Source organism: Chroicocephalus ridibundus, chromosome 3 (assembly GCF_963924245.1).
Source record: "Chroicocephalus ridibundus chromosome 3, bChrRid1.1, whole genome shotgun sequence".
Classification (NCBI taxonomy): Eukaryota; Metazoa; Chordata; class Aves; order Charadriiformes; family Laridae; genus Chroicocephalus; species Chroicocephalus ridibundus.
The window spans coordinates 47,477,600-47,496,293 of record NC_086286.1 but is presented as its reverse complement, the minus strand read 5'-3'; the positions used below and the strand labels follow the sequence as shown (position 1 = coordinate 47,496,293).

Sequence of the window (18,694 nt, the reverse complement as noted above, 5' to 3'; positions counted from 1 at the left end):
AACAATATTCCTTCCTAACAGAAAGCAGTCAGAGTTAGATGACAGCAATGAGAATACTGACTAAAACCAGATATTTCTATATAAGAACTATAAATTGGATTGCATACAGGTTTTACAATTAGCCAATTGAGATTTTTTTTGTTATTAAAATGGGAACTTGAATGGGAAGATACCATTTTTCATTAAAATATTGGGGGCTTTCATTGAAAACAACCACCAAACTTTCCTCTTTAAAACCCAAATTTTTTAGTTTTCAGCAACTAAAAAAATCAAAGCTCTTACCTATTTGAGAACAAATACATGATTTTTTTCATTTTATTTTAATTATAAACCAACCCACAACTCTGCAGGAAGTTTAGGAATTTGTGTGTGCACACATCATGTGTTAGCTAAAAATTAAAACATCAGCAGTGACAATTCAAGTTTTCTACATACTTACAGGCACACACAGACAACTCTTCAACATGCACCTGGTAAGATGAGCAAAGGCAGGTATAATGCTATAGCTACACACATTTTTGTAAGATATTTTTGGTATTCCAACAGTCTAGGCCTGCCACATTCACACTGTTCTAGTACAGAATACTAGATACATACCGGACACCTACTGAAGTTAGTGTTACACTTTTCCAAAGGAAAATCTTTAAGAAAATAAAAATATGCAAAGAACTGCAGCTGACACTATAACACTTCCACTAAATCACCTTGTCCCACCAAGCCCAGCCCTTCCCTGGCCCTATTAGCAAACTCAGTTCTCCTCTGGGAATTTGCCCTATTGCAGATCTCAGGCTAAGCTGCTATAAATAATTCAACTAGTCAAAACTTCTTTATGCCAAGAGTGTTGTAAACCATGCATCATACCTCCAACAAGCCCGTTTTCCTTTGTCGTCTCCACTTTGACAGTGGATTGATTAGATGCCTTCATCTTTGAGGTATTAATGGATTCCAGGAGGGAAACAAACTCTAGAAAGTTAGATTCATTGGGCACTTGTCCTTCTTTAGCCTCTAGATCAGACTTAGAAGTCGGTAAGGTCTTTTCTTTGTCAGATACCTCCATGAAATTCTTACTTAAAAGCACATCTGTCCCACTGTCTACGCTCAGCACCCGCATGTGCCTCTTTTCATGAGCAGTTCTACAGGACTGTGGGTCTAGGTTCTGCAGGTCCTCCTTGGAAGTTAAATCCACAGTCCGCACATTTTCAGAAGCATTCTCCTGATTTGGATCTGAACAAGTGTTAGTTTCTAAAGGAGTATTTGCTGGGTTGCTCTGTTCCTTCACTGCATCACCCGATTCATAGCCAGAGCATTGGTTGGACGACAGCTCTGCCTTTAAAATTTCTGGAGTTCTTTCGCTTTCACTAACTTCTGGGCAAGCCTTACCTTTACTGTCATCAGACAAGTCAAAAGTGATAACGGGGATTCTGAGCTGTTCATTTGTTTGCTGACTTGGCCAACCTGCTGTAACTATACCAGACTCAAGGCCTGAGCTCGTTCTCTCAGTTCCCAGAGCCTTTAGGTGGACAGAGCCCGCTAGGTCACTGAGAGTGGTGTTTGGTGTAGTACTCATTGTGATGACAATTTTAATGGGCTCACACAGCTGGTCTCCAGGAAGAGAGTTGTCCACAACTGCAACAGCAGTCTCACTGTCCGAGCAATCGAGGTCCTCATGGGTATTACCAGCATTGCAGGAACTTCCCATGTACTCAGGATCTTTGGTTGCAACGGCATTGCACTGTGGGCAATTACTGGTAAAGCCTGTCTGTGGTAATCCATCTGGCAATTTCTCTCTTTTGTAGCTTTTAGGATTACTTAAATGGTCTGAAGTAACTGAATTTTCACTGTCCCATGGCTCTGAAGAAACTCCAGTCCTTAAAATATCACCTTGTGATGAAGAAATATTTGAGAAGTTTTTAGCTACATCTCTGTCCACAAGAATATCTTGGGATCCATGCTGTCCATGTGGCTGTCCATTCCCTCCTTTTTCATTTATTCCATTACCAGAAAGTGTTTCCATAGCAGCTGGTTTTGTCACTATTGCTGACGTGGTGGCACCTGAAGCAGAGGCTGTAGAGACAGGTAATATATCTGCTTTAACACAGGGTGAGGTAGATGAAACTGGTGTTGTAGCCTGGTCTTCTAATACCATAACACCTGTAAAAAACATATGGGAGTTAGGTCTCACAAATATGAACACCGTGCATTACTGAAGTATGATCTTCAGCTAGTAAAATCTAATCCAGAGCAAAGGAGGCACAGATGATGTAGCTGATTAAAACAGTTCCTAAGCAGGGATCTTTTTTGTTAGCTACATGTGAGATACTATAAAAGCAAGCTGAAATCCTTCCAAAGTCAAGACAGGCGTAACAACATGTCTATTTAATTTAAATAGTCAAAATAGCTCAAGAAACAGCTAATATCAAAACTGAAGTGTTTTACAGAATTATCCCCGCTTAGGCAGAGATGAAAGAAAGAATAAGCCAGTGCGGCCAAAGTTTGCTACATCACTTCATGCAATTCCTAAATGGTCCCACAGGATACGGCAATCAACCTTATAAAAAGGAGATAAAATGAAATAATGTCTCAAGCACTGGAACTGCAGGCAAAGCAAGGTGTGATGGAGTATACACTATGAGCTAGAGGTCAATAATCCACTCAGAAGATGTTTAAGGGCTTTAAGATGCAATCTGAGCACTGGCTTCCTGGTTTAATGCTTTCCAGAGGCACAGAGCTTCCCAAGAATCTCGGGGGAAGGCTCTTTAATGTTTCTGTGTCAAAATGGGAAAGCTACTTGATTCTCACCAAAAGGCAGCATCCTAAACAGCTTGGTGGACAGCTAAGAAAGCTTAGTCTGTTCCCCTTGAGATTTTGTTCAAGTTTTTCCATTCAGCTCCTAACAGGAGGCACAACAGAACCTGACATGGGATCCTCTGTGCCACTTTTATTTTGTGGCAAGCAGTGATTAAAGGTTTAAAGGGATTTATAAAGCCTTTCAGATACCTCTGAGATCTTCAATAGTTTCCCGTGTTGGCAGGTCCTAAAAATAAAAAGAAACACACAAAATTAGCATGGAGATTTTTTAAATTCTGTTGGAAAAAACATCTATCAATGCAATATCTATCTAATCAAAGGTTAATTACAGCATTGGTAAGTTGCTTAACATCACTGAAATTTGGACATGTACCTTGCACAAATGCAAGGGGTGGGTGAGGAAGATGGTTATAGAACAGTCATGCTCCAAATTGCATCATTGCAATTGTGTGTGATGTTTGGGGAGGGGGGAAAAAAAATCTAAGCTTTTTTTTTTTTTAAATATTTTGCAGTGCCCAATCCAGATTATTATTTTAATCATTACGGAATCGAATGCGTTCATCTGTTCTACTTTTCCAGCTATGTGTTTCCAGAGTACTAAAATGAAAAGTTTGGTCTCCAGTACTTGGTAACAATTTCTCAATGGAAAACTAGAGGACAGAGCCATTAAATTATCACAGAATCATTTAGATTGCAAGGAAGCTTTGGAGATCATTCAGTCCAAATCCCCTCTGCCATACACACACACTTAAAGCAGCTACAGCTAGAGCAGATTGCTCAGGGCCATCTCCAGCAGAGCTTTGAATATCTCCAAAGATGGAGATTTTACCACCCCTCTGCACAACCTCTTCCAGTATTTGGCCACTCTCTTGGTAGGGGAAAATAAAATAAAATAAAAAAACCCAAACAAACAAAAAAATCCCACAAAACCAAACCAAAACAACCACACACAAAAAAACTTTAAATCTAATTGATCTAATTATAGTTTTCCATGGCTGCAAGTTGCAAGTTGCAGCCACTGTCTCTTATCCTGGCATTGGACACCTCTCAGAAGAGTGTGCTCAGTCTTCTCTATGTCTTTCCATGGGAAGCTGAAGACAGTAGTAAGCTCTTCTTCTAGTCTTACAAAGAATTTTAGCCTTACAAAGGCTAGAACATCCCATCTGCCTGTCCTCATACATCAGGTACCTCATTCCTCAATCCTCTTGGTGGCTTCTGCTGGATTCTCATCAGCAGGTCAATATCTGTGGGAACTCAAAACTAAACACAATACTCCAGAGGAATACTTCAAGAGTCTAAATTCAACAGCCTAAGTGCATAACTAGAAAAAAAGTTACTGGGAAAAATTAGTGTGGCTCTCTTCTGGCTGATGGGCACCAAAACAAAGAGGAAATAATAATTATCTCCTAGAATTTCTTGGTGGTATCCTGGCAGCAATAACAGAAGACTAGGTTTGACAAGACCCAACCTACATATTTGGAAGTGGGAGACTTGGACAAGATCCCAAGAAGAAATGGGTTTCCGAATGGACAAATACCAGAATACTGGGGACTACGACAGAAACAAGGTGAAAAATATTTTACCTCATAAGAGAACTATTAATGTCTGTGAATCATACAGATGCTACAAAAAGGTAAAAACACTCCAGGAAATGAGGAAATAGTTCAGATTCAGACCAGGCTTTGAACAGTTTGCAGTAAATAGGGACACAGGGTGGGGGTGGAGTGATATGAAGACAGAATGAAGTATCAAATAGCTACTTATTCAGAGATCACTAACCATCCTCTGCACTGACTGAGGCAGGAGTCCTGTAGAAAAAAATAGCACGGGATCACATAATTAAAGATTTTATCACAGTATACATGGGGAGTAGCTTAAGATTACACAGACAGCATTCATTCTGTTTCTTAATTTTTGGATACTTAACACTTCAACCTTCTCATAGTTATTTCCTATTTTTTCTTTAATAACATCTACATACATCCCCTTCATCACTTCATACACTATTGATTTAGAAAGCATGGCCAATGACATGGAATGAACATACATGTATTTCTAACCTCATGTAGGCATCTCCTAGATTTAAATAATGGTTTTTATGTTTTGTTTAAATACTCAAGAGATGTTTTGGGTTCATTTTATAAGCGTAAGTCTCGTTACACAAAACCAAATTATTAATGCTCCAGGAGCGGATCCCTTTCGATGCAATGAGAGGTTTCTCAGATTGCATTAGCCTCTCCCTTCTCTCAAAGCAGCCAGGTTGCTCTTGGCGAGATTTACAAAGGCCATTTGGTACCTATAGAGCATACAGACACCTCCTAAGAAGTGCAGAATTCCAGCTCCAGCTTTGCAAACCCAAACCTTTAGGACAAGGCTGACCAACAGGAGTGGTATACCTAATAGATCCACGGAATGACTCTTCCTCCTCAGGACAGACCTACGCTTCACATGATCAGTACCTGGCAATGCAAAACTCCACAAAGTGAAGAGACTGTGACAGAAAACCACATACTAACCATTACTCCAGGTGAGTTCTGTGAGTGCAGAGCCTGTGCCCTTGAACTGTCGTGAATTGTTTGGGTAGAGTCATCTTGGTTGGTCTCACCGACGACACCATTATCCCTGGTGTTATTGCTGAAAAGGAAGCAAACGAAAAATAAAGCAGTGCTTCTTACCACAGAGGATCACAGTGAGTTTTGGGAAGAAGCTGAGGAATAATAACAGAATAGGAGGAAGTAGCACAGCACAATGACTTGACAGCACGTTTTTCCCCTCCAATGATAAAAGCACAGGGCTGAAAAATACTGTAACCCTTTTTGCACCTCCTTCCTCTCCAAGACAACTTGCAAAAGACAAATAAATAAAAATCCTTCAATATAAAATTATTCTGGTGCCTTAGGAAGTAGAGCATTGCTGTAAGAAATACAATGGCATCTCTCCAAGCTCCCTATGTGTATATAATGTCATTTAGCTTGCCTGACATGCACACAGATTTATCAGCATAGAAGGCTATTTGGGGCTTCTCAGCAGACGTGTAACAGTCAAATGCTACTCCTTTCACAATTTTTGCTTTTTACGTCCTTTGACAGTATTCTTGTGTACATATTGCTTATCTAATTGCCTGTTTATTTACAAACCTCCCATCAAACAACTATTTGAAGTGCAGTACATAATGTCTATTAGTACAATCATTAGACCACAATATAAAGTTATTCCTCTGGTTTTAGTCAAAGCAAACATATATCCTTACTAATTTTATATGTTATACGCAACTTGCTGGTCACTATGGATGCATTCATCTATCCACTAACTCTTTTTACACATATTTTCTACTAGCTTTTCCATGGATATAAGCAAGTATTTTTGGACAACGTTTACTAATGAGAACGAACACATGTTCTCTTTCTTGGGTATGATATGACAAAAATTCGGGGGGCGGGGAGGGGGGGAGGGAATCAACACTACAGTGAAATGTCAAAAAATGTGGGTTTGGGCTTTTTTATTTGATTGTGAGGTTGTGTTTTTTTTTGTTTTTTTTTTTTTCAAAAAAACCTTATTTTTAAAACCCTACAGCTGTATATAAGCTATAAAATTATTTACCTGGGGATCTCAGTCACCTTTCCACAATTTTTTTTGTAGTTAGCTGGCTTCAGAAACTTGTTCAACCAACCTGCCACGGCCTGTTAAAAAACTTCTGTCATCCATCTAGTCAAAATACTAAGTTCTTTAGTTTCTGATCTAGTACTACATAATGGACTGTTGTGCCTAGGACCTCCTAGGAGGAATAGTTACATGATTTAACACTCAGTTTTTAAGCAATTCTACTCCTTAGCCAAAATAAAGGCAGGATAATGAAAGTTAATTAACCAATGAACAGGAAAACACTGAGGTTCTGTTTAAATTTCATCCAGCCTAGAACAATTGATGAGCCTCTTAAATTACCATATTGGACATCTGTAAAATAGGAAATAGCTTTGTGGGCTGGTGAGAACTAAAGAGGAATAGAGCCTGAAAGGCATCACCCAATCTAAAATAACCTTGTATGGTTAGTGACACATGTAAGAGGCATTTCTCAGAAGAGTCTTGATGCAGGCAGACCTTGGCACTCCCAGCAATGTCACTGCCAGGAGCGCAGCACAGATGCACAAGTGTAAAGACACAGAAGAGCAGTAGCACAGAGTTACAGAAACAATCGTGATACTACTTATCTTGCACAGAGCTAGCAGTAGTGACTGCAAATGCACCAAAAAATACCCAAAGTAAGTTCTTTTATACAGAGCTCTCTGTTGAAGCTTGACCCATAGGTATAACAAACCTACTGCGTTTAAGTTTTGTTTTGATATTCCTATGCTGCTGTCACTATTGGATGTACCTTGTTTCATCATTTTTCACAAGTGTCATAACGCTTGGGAACACTGGAAGCCACTTGCCAGCTTCATTTGTTTGTATGACTCAAGCTTGAAAAACCAGCAAGAGAGGTCTCCATTTATTCTGAAAATTTCACAGTGGAATATTCTGCACATACACAAATCTGGAAAAAGTCAGTACCAGTCTTCAGCCAAATACTATTTTTACCTTTAATACCATTTCAACCTGGAAGCAGCCTTACAGACTTTGACAGTTTATTTGCAGCAAAGACCTAATACTGGGCTTATCAGTAGAGAGGCTGTGAATACCTACCAAATGCCCCTAAGAAATGAAAGTGGTTCTAGCTTTCCTCATGAACGGGACCACAGAAGCATTGTAAGCAGTCACAATAAAATGTAAGGGGGAAGAGCAACTTACGCATCTAGGTTTGACCTGAGAGGGAAGTTACTGTAAGCACAGAAAGGCAACATGATCTCAGGCTTTGAAAGCTGTGATATTGAAGCATTTTCTTCACCAACAGGTGCCTGCCATTTCCTCTGCTCTTCCCAGCAGGTAAGCACAGCAGGAAGAGGAAAGAGCAAGCATTTAAAAGGCTTCCCCAGAAAACTTCTCCCAGGTTTTCTCCAGGATCTTTTAGCACCTCCCAGACAGGTCTCTTCCTACTGCCTTCATCATGCTCAGCTGCTGCCCCCCCCAAACCCCGAATCAGGTGCAGCTCTGCCTGCTTCACCATGAGCATGCTGCAGCCACTGCAAATAAAAGCACTGAGCAGGTTTTTCCAAGTGCCATTCCTCACACAACTGTAAGGGGTTTTCCTACAGCCAGCAGGCATTTCTGCTATGCAGAACCACGGTGCAAACTCATCTGTTTTACAGAATGTACCAGCAATGTGCAATGAAAACCTTACCTACGATTTGAGGGCTGAACTGTACTTCCTTTTGGGACCTCTGTATCATTGCATTGCCTTCCATTTTTTCTTGAGATCTTTTGTTGAATTACTTCGCCTTTGTCAAACATAAGGTGGAGACGGTAACTGATCACCTTTATTACTGTGAAGAACACTGTCACCGAGCTGCAGTACACAAAAACTGTAACTGCATTTGCTGGAAAAGCCTACAGGAAGAAATAATAAAGACATAACAGTTCACCTTGAGAAGATGCTGCTAAAGATTTTTAAGTCATTTTCAAGCTCTTTATTCCTCATTGTCTATTATTTGTACCTCTACTGAGTTTTGCAACCACAAAAAGTAGTGTATCTTCATACAGTATACTTAAGCTCTGCTCAAAAAAAGTCTAAGGATTTGCTCAAATTTCAAACCATTTTACACGATTTATTCTTCTTTTGGTTAGTTGTGGATATTATCTATTTCTTAACAAAATTAGTAAAATCTCACAATTGACAAACATTGTAAATCCTCTTAAAATACTGCATTCCCAGGATAACGCAGCTGCCACCTTTCCTAAACTATGAACTTATAAAAACACACACACAAAATGAAACATTAGTTATCTACAAACAGGAAGCCCCTTTTGAAAAGTTCTGCCATCTTACCCTGCTTCTCAGTTATGATTTAACAGCAAAATGCTGTAGTTTGATCTCCTTTTTCCAACACTACACAACACATTCCCAAATTTCTTTACCACTGAAGAATTTTAAATAATTAATCGTGGCTAGTCAAGACAAGTGAATAAAATGCGTTTGGAGAGGCAGCCTCTTTGAATTCTTTATTTCTAAAGTTCATAATTGTTAGTTTGCAGCTGTCTGTGATCTGTTTGCTGATCTGCGATGAGCACCATATTTCTTGGTCATTAAAATTAATTACAGTTCTACTACAGTCTGTAAAGTTCTTTTGCAGACATGACATACTACCAACATCTTTATATGTAAATACTTTCTTACAGTAAAGGGAAATCAAAGCAATGGACATTTGCCATTATAATTGAAGGGACAAAGCCTTTATCATTATAGCCATGGAACACTCTTATGTATTGTTGTCACACAGTTGCAGTCTCACAATGAGTTTAATATCTTCTCTATCTTTTCAGGTTTTTGGTTTTTTAAACAGAGCATTACTATATCCCTGCACAATTTGTAGCGGGGTACGGGGGGGGGGGGGGGGGGGGGGAGGGGAAGGAAGACTTTCAATGCTCAGGATTTGCTAAAAGTCTGCTGGACTTAATTTTTAAAAATGGTCTTTTCTTCGGGCCTAAATCTATCATTTTAAGTATCAGCATTGCAGGTCAAGGAGCATTTGGATGTAAAAGATTAGAAATCTTTCCAGATTCTTAAGTAAACCACACTGACCACACAGGTGAAGGGAACAAGACACATTTACTTCATCTCTAAAACAAGTCACTGCATTTATCTTGATGTTGAAATGTTGAATCATTTCTGTGTTATTACAAGCAAGAGGGTTGCTATTCTGCTACTGCTTTTGGCTTAGTGAGACTTCATACCTACGAGATGTACATGTGGAAATTTGCAGGCAAATCCTTTCTTATGATTATTGTGATTCATATACAAAGAATCCATTGCACAAAAGTGCAGAAGCTATTTAGTATGTAGGTACTACTAATGATCCCTCGTAAGAGAGACATTACTTTCTACAAGTTGAGGCTTAGTCTGTTAAGAGTACTTTGTGGTACTATGTATATAATGAAACTAAGCATACCCTTCAGTTATTTAGCAAACCGGAGCCAGAAAGAGGATCAGTTTGCATGGCCATGCTCTTAGGGTATACGGTTTGCAGGATAAGGTTGAAGAATTTGTGATTTATGACTAACGTATTTGCAAAACACAAGTTAAAAATTGCTTGGCTTCACGAAGAACGATAGCCAATTATATGTAATGATTTGTTTAAAAGAGAGATTTGCTCACTTTGCAAGGAATCTCTTCAACTATATTCTAAAAAGCACAGGCTGACCGCTCATTATAAAGTAACAGCTCAGAATGAGCCACTGGAAAAGAAGTGCTCTATAGGTGATGCATATAAAGCTTAATAAATATTATATGAATAACATCAAGAGGACACAATAAAAATAGACTTCCAGTAGTGCAGTCTATAAGCGCATAGAGCATACTACAAGAGAAAATCAAAGGAAGCTCCTAGATTTCTACATGGAAAAGAGGGCCAGTTTTAGCAAATGTCAACTACTGCATGTCCTCATCCCTGCCTTGTGACCAGACCTACCAGAGGTGTGCCTGTGGTCTCCCTGCCCATCTACCCAAGACAAACAGTGCTTCCCTCCCACATATGTGCCATGCATGCTCACAATCCCAAGCCTGATGATGGAAAATAAGGCCAGCACATCCTTAATATTCTGAATCTTGGGGCAAGCTAAGTAGTACAAGCCCGCAGCTCGCTCCCTGCCCACATGAGGAATTAGGAGAAAGATGAAGCTGAGAATGGAAAGCCCTCAATTTTCTGAATCAGGCCTCTTGCATAAGGGTGCAAGTGTCATATGACTGCAGTTGGTGTTCCCAGGTACAAATAGGTGAAAGCGATCAAATCTGCTTAAACTAAGGACGAATTAAGTTATAGACCACTGAGGAATTATACGATAGATTCACTTTCGATGCACTATAGTTATAATTAGCCTGGTTTCCTATGGAAACGAGGTTTTATAATCACACCATGTGCCTGTGTATTCATCATCTCTTTCCATCCCCTCTGCTGAATAACATATTAATTCTTTGGCTACTTTCAACTAACTTTGAGAGAATGCACCCCACTGGGACAAGGTCACAGCAGCACACCTCCTGCGTCAATGAGACAAACCCACACAGCTCTCTGACCTTCTGAATGCCACCCCAGTGACAGGACAAGCTTCAGTTGAGCTGACATCTTATTAGAAGCTAGGGAAAAAAAAAAAGCCATCCACAAATTCATTAGAAAGCAGGCTTCATCACATCCCACAGGTTTCTCTGGAAGCTGTCGCTCTAGCTTTCTTTGCTCTTGCCTAATTAAAAACTCTACCATAATGTACTTTTTGTTTTCCAGTAGCTTCTGTTGTTATACCCCACACCAGAACAGTGTGGGGTCACAGGCAGAAATGCAGGCTGGCGTGTTCCAGTGGCTTGACTTACTACTGCAAAAGCAACAGAGTTGACCTGCCCATGCAGGGAGGACCTTTGCTCAGGGCTTCCGCCTGCCCAGAGAATGCTCCCAGAGGAATGGCCAAATTCTTCTTCACGTGTCTTCTAACATTATTTGAGTAGCACAAAGGCAGAGGTCACTGAGGTATACACTTCCTAATATATAAAGGCGTGTAACCTTTGAACAAAATACCACACCCTGTAAATTGGACTAAATGCTTAAAGTTGATTAGACCCAAACGTATCCCACCCAATGCTCGAGCACCTGAGGCATCTAAAGCAAGACGGTGCTGCACCACTGCAGCCTCACTGTCTTGGTGCGCTACAGAACACAAATGAGGAAACTACCAAATAAGCAGGCAGTCAGCCATTACTACCAGGCTTGCAGAGGTACGAGTGGAAGATATAATACTCGAGCCAAAGGTAAATATTTTGATGTTAATTTAGCTGAATTAATAACTAAAAGATGTCCATCACACAGTATAAAACATGGTAAAACAGGTAGCAAGTAAAATTCCAGGGGTGTACACTCAGTTGCAAGCATGCATCCTACCATACAATAAATACAGTAAATACAGTGTAGCTTACCTCTCTTTTGTGGAGGTATATGTATCCATACTTTTACAGGGAGAGAAAGTGGGGTAAAGTGTGGCCAAATGGTACTTGCTGACACACTGCAAGTTTTATTACAGTTTACCTCTGAGTAATTTATGTGCCCACACCCTTATACTGCCATGTTGTACTTCTCCTATCACAGCGTGATTTGCAGATCTAATGCGTAAGAAGTAACAACCCCGTAGGTTCAATAGATTCCTGTCCAACAAAAGGCTGAAGAAACACTCGCTAGGCCATTCTGGGGACTCACCAAAACATGGATGTGCATTGTCTTGTGGCTTGTAAAATAAGCTACAGTACAAGCATTACCAATGTTGCATCACTGGTGTTTCACTGGGGCTGAATTCAGCCCAGTGGCTTCATATAACAATTACTACTATTTTCATGCACAAAACACCTGGGAACCCACCACCCTGGAATAAAATAACTTTAATTCTTAACCCATTATGAGAGTTGACAGGGCCAAAGTTAGAAGAGATCTCATTACAATTTTGAAAGTTGATTTTAACAGCAATGATGCTTCAAATAATTTCCAATGCACATTTTTAATTTTATATTTACTACTACAACAGATAAATGAGAAGAAAAGGAAGAGATGGAAACACAGATCTGCATTTTCAGGGGTGGGAAAGCTAATAAGGGAATTGTTGGTACGAAAGTAAGCTATGCTGACAAAGCTAGAGAATGAAATCCCCGTTCCACACGACAGAAACAACCTGATACTATAAGCTTCCCAACACTACTGTCAGCACATCTCTGCTGAGACAGTGTGAAAAATCTAAAAACAGCTGGATAAGTCTTGCCATTTCATTGAAATCAAACTGTTTCAGAGAGTCTTTCTGACTTTGACAAAACTGTGATTAAGACTATCCCAAGCAAAGGAAAATTTTAAAAAGTAGTACTCTGATTTGTTTTGACTTTGACATTTCAGGAAATGTCAGCAACTACTTTATGTGAATCCAAAACTATTGGTGTCAAGTGTGTAACATAAATATTACCCCAAATATTACTGAATATAATATTGTAAGTAAAATTCCCCAAAGAAAACCTTTAGTTAAAAAGCGGGTTCAAGTTTCTAAGTGACAAGAATATGTCTTGCATAACGTTTACAAAGCCCAACCACTTAAAAGTAAGAAAACAAATACTTAAGGACATCATTACTCTCAAGCAGCCAGCATAATAAATGCATTATTCGTATCAAGGATAAGGAATTCCCATAGCAGTACATTAGCTCAAGAACACAAGTCCTGCTTTTAACCAGATGATTCATCAGAAAGTCAGCCAGTCTGCAGAAAAAGTAAGTCCATCTAGATAGGCAAAGATGTAGCCCAAGAGAGAGTTCAATAGATAAGTTTTCTCCCATTCGCTTTAAATAATGTCTTTTTTTACCTTGACTCTGACCAACAACCTTGTATCCAGTGTTCTTTCGTACAACTCTGCATGTCTTCTTCCATGCTGTAAGTTCAGAAGTTTCCCACAAGGAAATACATATTCTTTCAGATACATACTTACATCAATTGGAAAAAAGTTAACCTTTACTTTTTTTTTTCTTGTTAATCACACATACCACTTTGACAATCAGTTGTACAATATAAGGCTCTTGCTGGTTTGCATAGGAAATAGACCAATCAGTAGAAAGCAATCAATCAGAAGAAAGCATATCATTATCTTGGTTCATTAACTCCATGAGCCATGCTTACAAGAATTCACTGCAATCCATCCCACAAAATACAGTATACCAATTGATTTTTAAAAATACAAGATTTGCTTTCCACTGGGATTGCAGAGGGATTCATGAATGCTCTTTACTTTTGAAACTCGGGGCAATATCCAATGACCTAGGGTGAAGAAACCTATTTGGAAATTTTATCCAACAAAAAAAAAAAAACATTTCTACAGAACTTAGTTAAGAATTTAGTTGAGTCACTGTGAGAACCAAAGGGAGGGAAATTGTTTCCAGTGGAAGCAATATTAAGCTACAATCACCAAAGAACACACCAACGAAAAGATGCAATGATCCAGCAAACCGTACTTTTAACCTTTCCCTCACACAGTAGGAAAACAGAAAAACAGAAAAAGTTTCAAATTTTCAAGGAAAATAGCTTTAAAGTTTACCAAACAAATTCTAGCTATTGAAATTATTTATTTGCAATGTTTAAATTTCAGCACAAAGGGAGCTGCATGTCACAAAAAGCCATGTGACTCACCAGTGACATTCAGCAAGGCACATGAATTACGTGCTATTTGGATTTGTCCATTTATTTACCCTTCTCAGCAGGTAAGGCTAGAGGAGACTTGGGGAGGAAATACAAAAAAAAGTCTCTAAGAGAGGTTTTTTTTGAAGAAACGTGCCCCCAGTCATTCAGCATTTGCAGAGGCCAGCATCACACCCCTCCCTAAGCGACCCTACCCAGCAGGGCTGAGGGCCGACCCTAGACTAATGCTCGCGGCGTACTCACCCCCTTAACCTTTAGGCACAAAATCCTCACGTAAAACCCAATTTGCCTCTTTTTTAACACGCGCACGCAGCGGAGGTCAGCGTATTCTCCCTCTCACGCCCTTGCCGCCGCTGGGCCGGGGTCGGTGGCTGCCCACCCCACACGCTCACACTCATCCCCGCCGCCCCCCCTCCGCGCCCCGGTGTGGCTCTCACCAGGTGCAGGGCCATGGGCAGCGTCAGCAGGAAGAGCCACAGATAGAGGTGACAGCTGTTGGTGAAGGCGCCCTGCTCCGGGTCGTGGTACCAGCCCCCGGTCAGCGCCGCCCACACGCCCTGCCCCACCAGCCGCGCCGCCGGCGACACCATGGCCGCCCCTCGCCGCCGCCCCCACCGCCTCCCCTCAGCCGCCCGCCGCCCCCACCGCCTCCCCTCAGCCGCCCGCCGCCGCCGCCGCCATGCCGGGCGCCCGCGGATTCTCCCATGGTGCCCTGCGACGCCGAGCATCCCGCCCGCCCCACCCCGAGCGCCACCGCGGGCCGCCCCCCCACCAGTTACGGCGTCCCTCTCGCCCCCACCGCGGTGCGGTGCCGGGGGCGCTGCCCCACTGCCGGGTCCGATGGGGTGGCGGGGGGGCCGCACCCGGCTGCCGGTAGCGAGCGGCGGCGCAGGGAGACCGCAGGGCGGAGAGGGGCCGGGCCACGGCGGGGGTGCGGGGGGCAGTTCTGGCGCGGAGGCGTCCGTCAGCGCGGCGGTACCGCCCCGGGCGGGCGAAGGGGTGGCTCACAGGTGCGAAAAACGCGCAGCAGAGGGGCGGCAGCGGCGCCAGCCCACGAGGCTGCTCCCCTCACCGGTCACGTCTCACACACACGCACAAACACACACACACCCCGGCTTGACTTCATTGCCGGTTATTAATTTGCCTGATACATCACGAGTTTCTGAGCTTTGGGCTCTGCCCAGCTTTGGTGTTGGCCTTTTTGTGTTGTTTTGAGACGTATTTGGGGCAGACAGGTGGGGGAATTCTGTAAAAAAAAAAAACAAAACATTTGGCTTCTTTCAAGAATGGGTTTAGGGTAAAACACAATCTGCCTTGCGTTAAAGAATTTCATGGCAGCTGACCTCAAATTAGCAGAGTCAAGAGGTACCTGAGGGGTGAGGGAAGCCCAGGGGTACGAAGCAGGGGGGAATGGAGTCAAGATGGAGGCCAAAGGCAGCAAAGGATAGGGCATAAGGTTACGGGGCATATCCCCATGGGATACCCCTGAAGGAAGGGGCGGAAGACTGGGCCGTGACCACCAGAGCTGATGGTGCACAGCACTCCCTCCTGCTCACCCTCTGCCGTCAGAAAACAGCCGTGAACTTCGATTGTATCTCTCTCATCAACCCCTTCTGGGGACCTCCCCACACACGTAGACTTTTACTGAAGTGAGTTTTGTGAAGGGTGCCCGTATGAAATGGAGGCAGCCAAGCAGCTTCCACATTTCTTGACCAAATTTACCTTACTTTCATTGTTCCCAACTCGGGCTCGTTTTGTGGACTATACACGCGGTTCCGGTGTGCTCTGTATGGATGTTTTACACAAAGGTTCAGAGACCAAAGATGCTATTAAACAACCCTATTTGTGAGCTAATGAACCACATCTCCACTCTCTTCCTGATGATGCAGGCCATGTGGCCACGCTGGATGTTTGTGTCGGCATGATGGGAGAGATGATACAGCAGCACAAAGCCACAGGCTGGGCACAAGGGAGGAATGGCCCTTTACTTCAGCAGTGCTGGCACTTTCAGACAACGGTGGATCTGTAGCCACGGGGCGTTTGAGTACTTGCTTGGTGCATCCTTGGTAAGTGGCAAAGCCTCTTGGTCCGTATGAAGGAGGAGGCACAGCCCCAGCAGTGCCTCCTGTGCTACTCCATCTTATCTAAACCTCACCCTTGTTGCGTGGAATTTTTTTTTATTTTAACCTCTGCAGATTCTTTTCAAAGATGACAGTTTGTTAACACAAATGTAATGACTGAAGCAAGCACAATAGCTGGCTATGAATAATACTTTTGATGTGTGATAATTAATAATGTTAGTTTTTCAGAAACTACTAAAGTTTTTTTCCATATGCATTCTGGCAATTAAAAACATTGATGTGCACAGCTCCAAAAGAGAGAGGTGGAAATGAAAAGCTTCTTCAAATTCTGTTTTTGAGACCTCTACCTCCTATAGGTTTTTTCATCCTTGGTTATTAGTTGGTTATTACTTGAAGGCCCCGGATGGTGAAGGCTTCATTGGAGTTCATACAACATTGGGTCTTACTAGGGTGACTTGTGCGCTTACTGCTCAAATCTTTCAACTCTTCCTCATCTTTGGATAATGTTGATGCTAAACATTTTTTGGTATGAAGGTACTCGCAGGAATGAAGGGTTCCTGTAATTTCCAGCTCAGGGTATGTGTTCTGGACACAACGTAGACGCACAGTTCTACACTTACAGCTGCAAGAGTGACAAAGACAAAAAACGGGGCCACTTTTCTCTCCAGAGATGCCAGACTGAGCCCAAAGCTTTGCCTTCTGTCTGCTGTTCCTTTCAGCGGTAACTCCACCAGGTGGTGCCATCAGAAAAGTTACAGGCGCTTCACGGTGTTCTCGGCAACGTTATTTACATTGTTAGAACTCCTAGAACAGCAATTACATACCGAGATCCTAGAACGCTCGGTGCTGCAGGAACACTGAACAAAGAATAACCCGAGTGGAGCAATTGCTAGTGGATAATGGTACTTCAGAGAGCAAATTTTGGAATAATAGCTCTAAATAAATATTTAAACTTTTTACTATACTGCAACCAATATGACCCAAAACATTCCACACTTAATTAGTTCCTGCAGATTCCTTTAGATAACAGATAAAGTTCAAGGTGGAATTTGTGTGGCAGAACGCTTGTATTACAACATACTTATGGCTTTTATAATAAGGCAAATACGCAGATAAGAAAAGGCTTGTAATTATCTCTCTGAATAGCTGCAAGGCATTCTCTTATATTAAAGGAAATGGGAAAAGACTCGATAGACATGCTTGTTCTGCATTCTTTCTTTCTGGTTAACGCGGTTCAGTAGTCACTTTCTGCGTAATTTTATTTTTGCCTTGTGCGTACACTTACAGACACAGACTGTGGGATAAAAAAGAATTTATAGGTTTTGGATACCGCGATTTTAATTATTTTTTTTTTTAATTTCTGTCTTTATGTTGGAACCTTAGTCCTGTGATACCCACTTGCAAACGTTCTGTTTATGTAGGGGCGTACAGTGCTCTGGATGTGGGTTTTTTGTGCAAGAAGCTGAGCAGCATTCGTCACGCCAGGTTACTCTACCTGGCAGTGCGGTTTGACACCTTCCCCAAGCCTCTTCTCTCCACCTCAGGGCTTCTGCTGGCAGCAGCCGCCTCCAGAACCACAGGTGCCGCAGCACAGAGTGATCAGCTCCGAGGATGAAAACGCCATCTCCTTCCTCTTTGAACCGCGCTTCCCACAGCGCTGAGGAGAGCACGTCCCCAGCCCACACACTTCCCTCCAACTTCCAAAGAAACGACTACAGTAGTTTAGAAAGTGATACGATTTTTCCACCTAAACCCAGGAAAAATCTTTACCCAGAAATAGCACGTGCCCAGTGTTTGCTATTTCCAGGCAACCTCCTCAGGAAAGGATTGTGTGATCGCGCCACACAGAGCCGGGGCTCTCTCAGCCCGGGAGCGGACCGGGCAAAGAGCCGATGAGCGGCGGAGGCGGGTGGAAGAGGAAACACGAACTGTGAAGAAGCTTGGTTTCTTCAGAAACTGCTGGGGTTTTATTCTGACGAAGTCCCAACGCCGCACAACGAAGAAGGGGAAGCTGCCGGCAGAGGCACGAACCCCTCCACCTGCTCCACCGCCCCCAAGGGACAAAGCAGGCCGGGGCGGGGGCCCGCGGGCGGCCTCCACCGAGCGTCCGCGGCCCGTCTGGGGGACGGCGATGTCTCCCCAGCTCGGCTCGGGGCCGGGGTGGGGTGGGCCCGGCGGTGCCGTTACACCGCCCGCTCCCCCGGCCGGGCAGGACGGTTGCGAGCGCTTCAGCCGCGCGCCCGTCGGCGCCCCGCCCCGCAGCGGCCGGAGCCTGCCAGTCTGCGCGCGTGGGAGGGCGGGCGCGGGCACCTACCTGCCTGCCCGCTTCTCCCCTACCGCCCCACGTGACGTCCGGCGGCCAATGGCCGCGGGGCAGGGCGGCGGAGGCGGGAGGCAGGGAGCGGGGCACCGCCACTCCCCTCCCCGCCTTTCCCCCGCGCGCGCTTGCGCCCTACCTGCCGGAGCCCGCCGGCGGCGGCGGCGACAGGGCGGGTTCCGCCCCTTCCCCG

General features: G+C 43.1%; 1 protein-coding gene across 2 annotated transcripts in view; it reads right to left on the bottom strand.

Annotated features, from left to right (window-relative positions):
* PCNX2 (pecanex 2) overlaps positions 1-14,713 on the bottom strand; it is a 161,074-nt gene extending 146,361 nt beyond the window's left edge. The window contains exons 1-5 of one of the 2 annotated variants that reach the window (XM_063329031.1): positions 14,541-14,713; positions 8,084-8,289; positions 5,325-5,442; positions 2,998-3,034; positions 862-2,151 (exon numbers count right to left, since the gene is read on the bottom strand). In XM_063329031.1, coding sequence (XP_063185101.1) covers positions 862-2,151; positions 2,998-3,034; positions 5,325-5,442; positions 8,084-8,289; positions 14,541-14,693 — 1,804 coding nt within the window. In that variant the 5' untranslated portion in view covers positions 14,694-14,713. Of the gene's footprint in view, positions 1-861; positions 2,152-2,997; positions 3,035-4,587; positions 4,617-5,324; positions 5,443-8,083; positions 8,290-14,540 lie in introns of those variants that run through there. The other variant, XM_063329032.1, reaches the window with a different exon arrangement.
* Between the last annotated feature and the right edge of the window lie 3,981 nt (positions 14,714-18,694).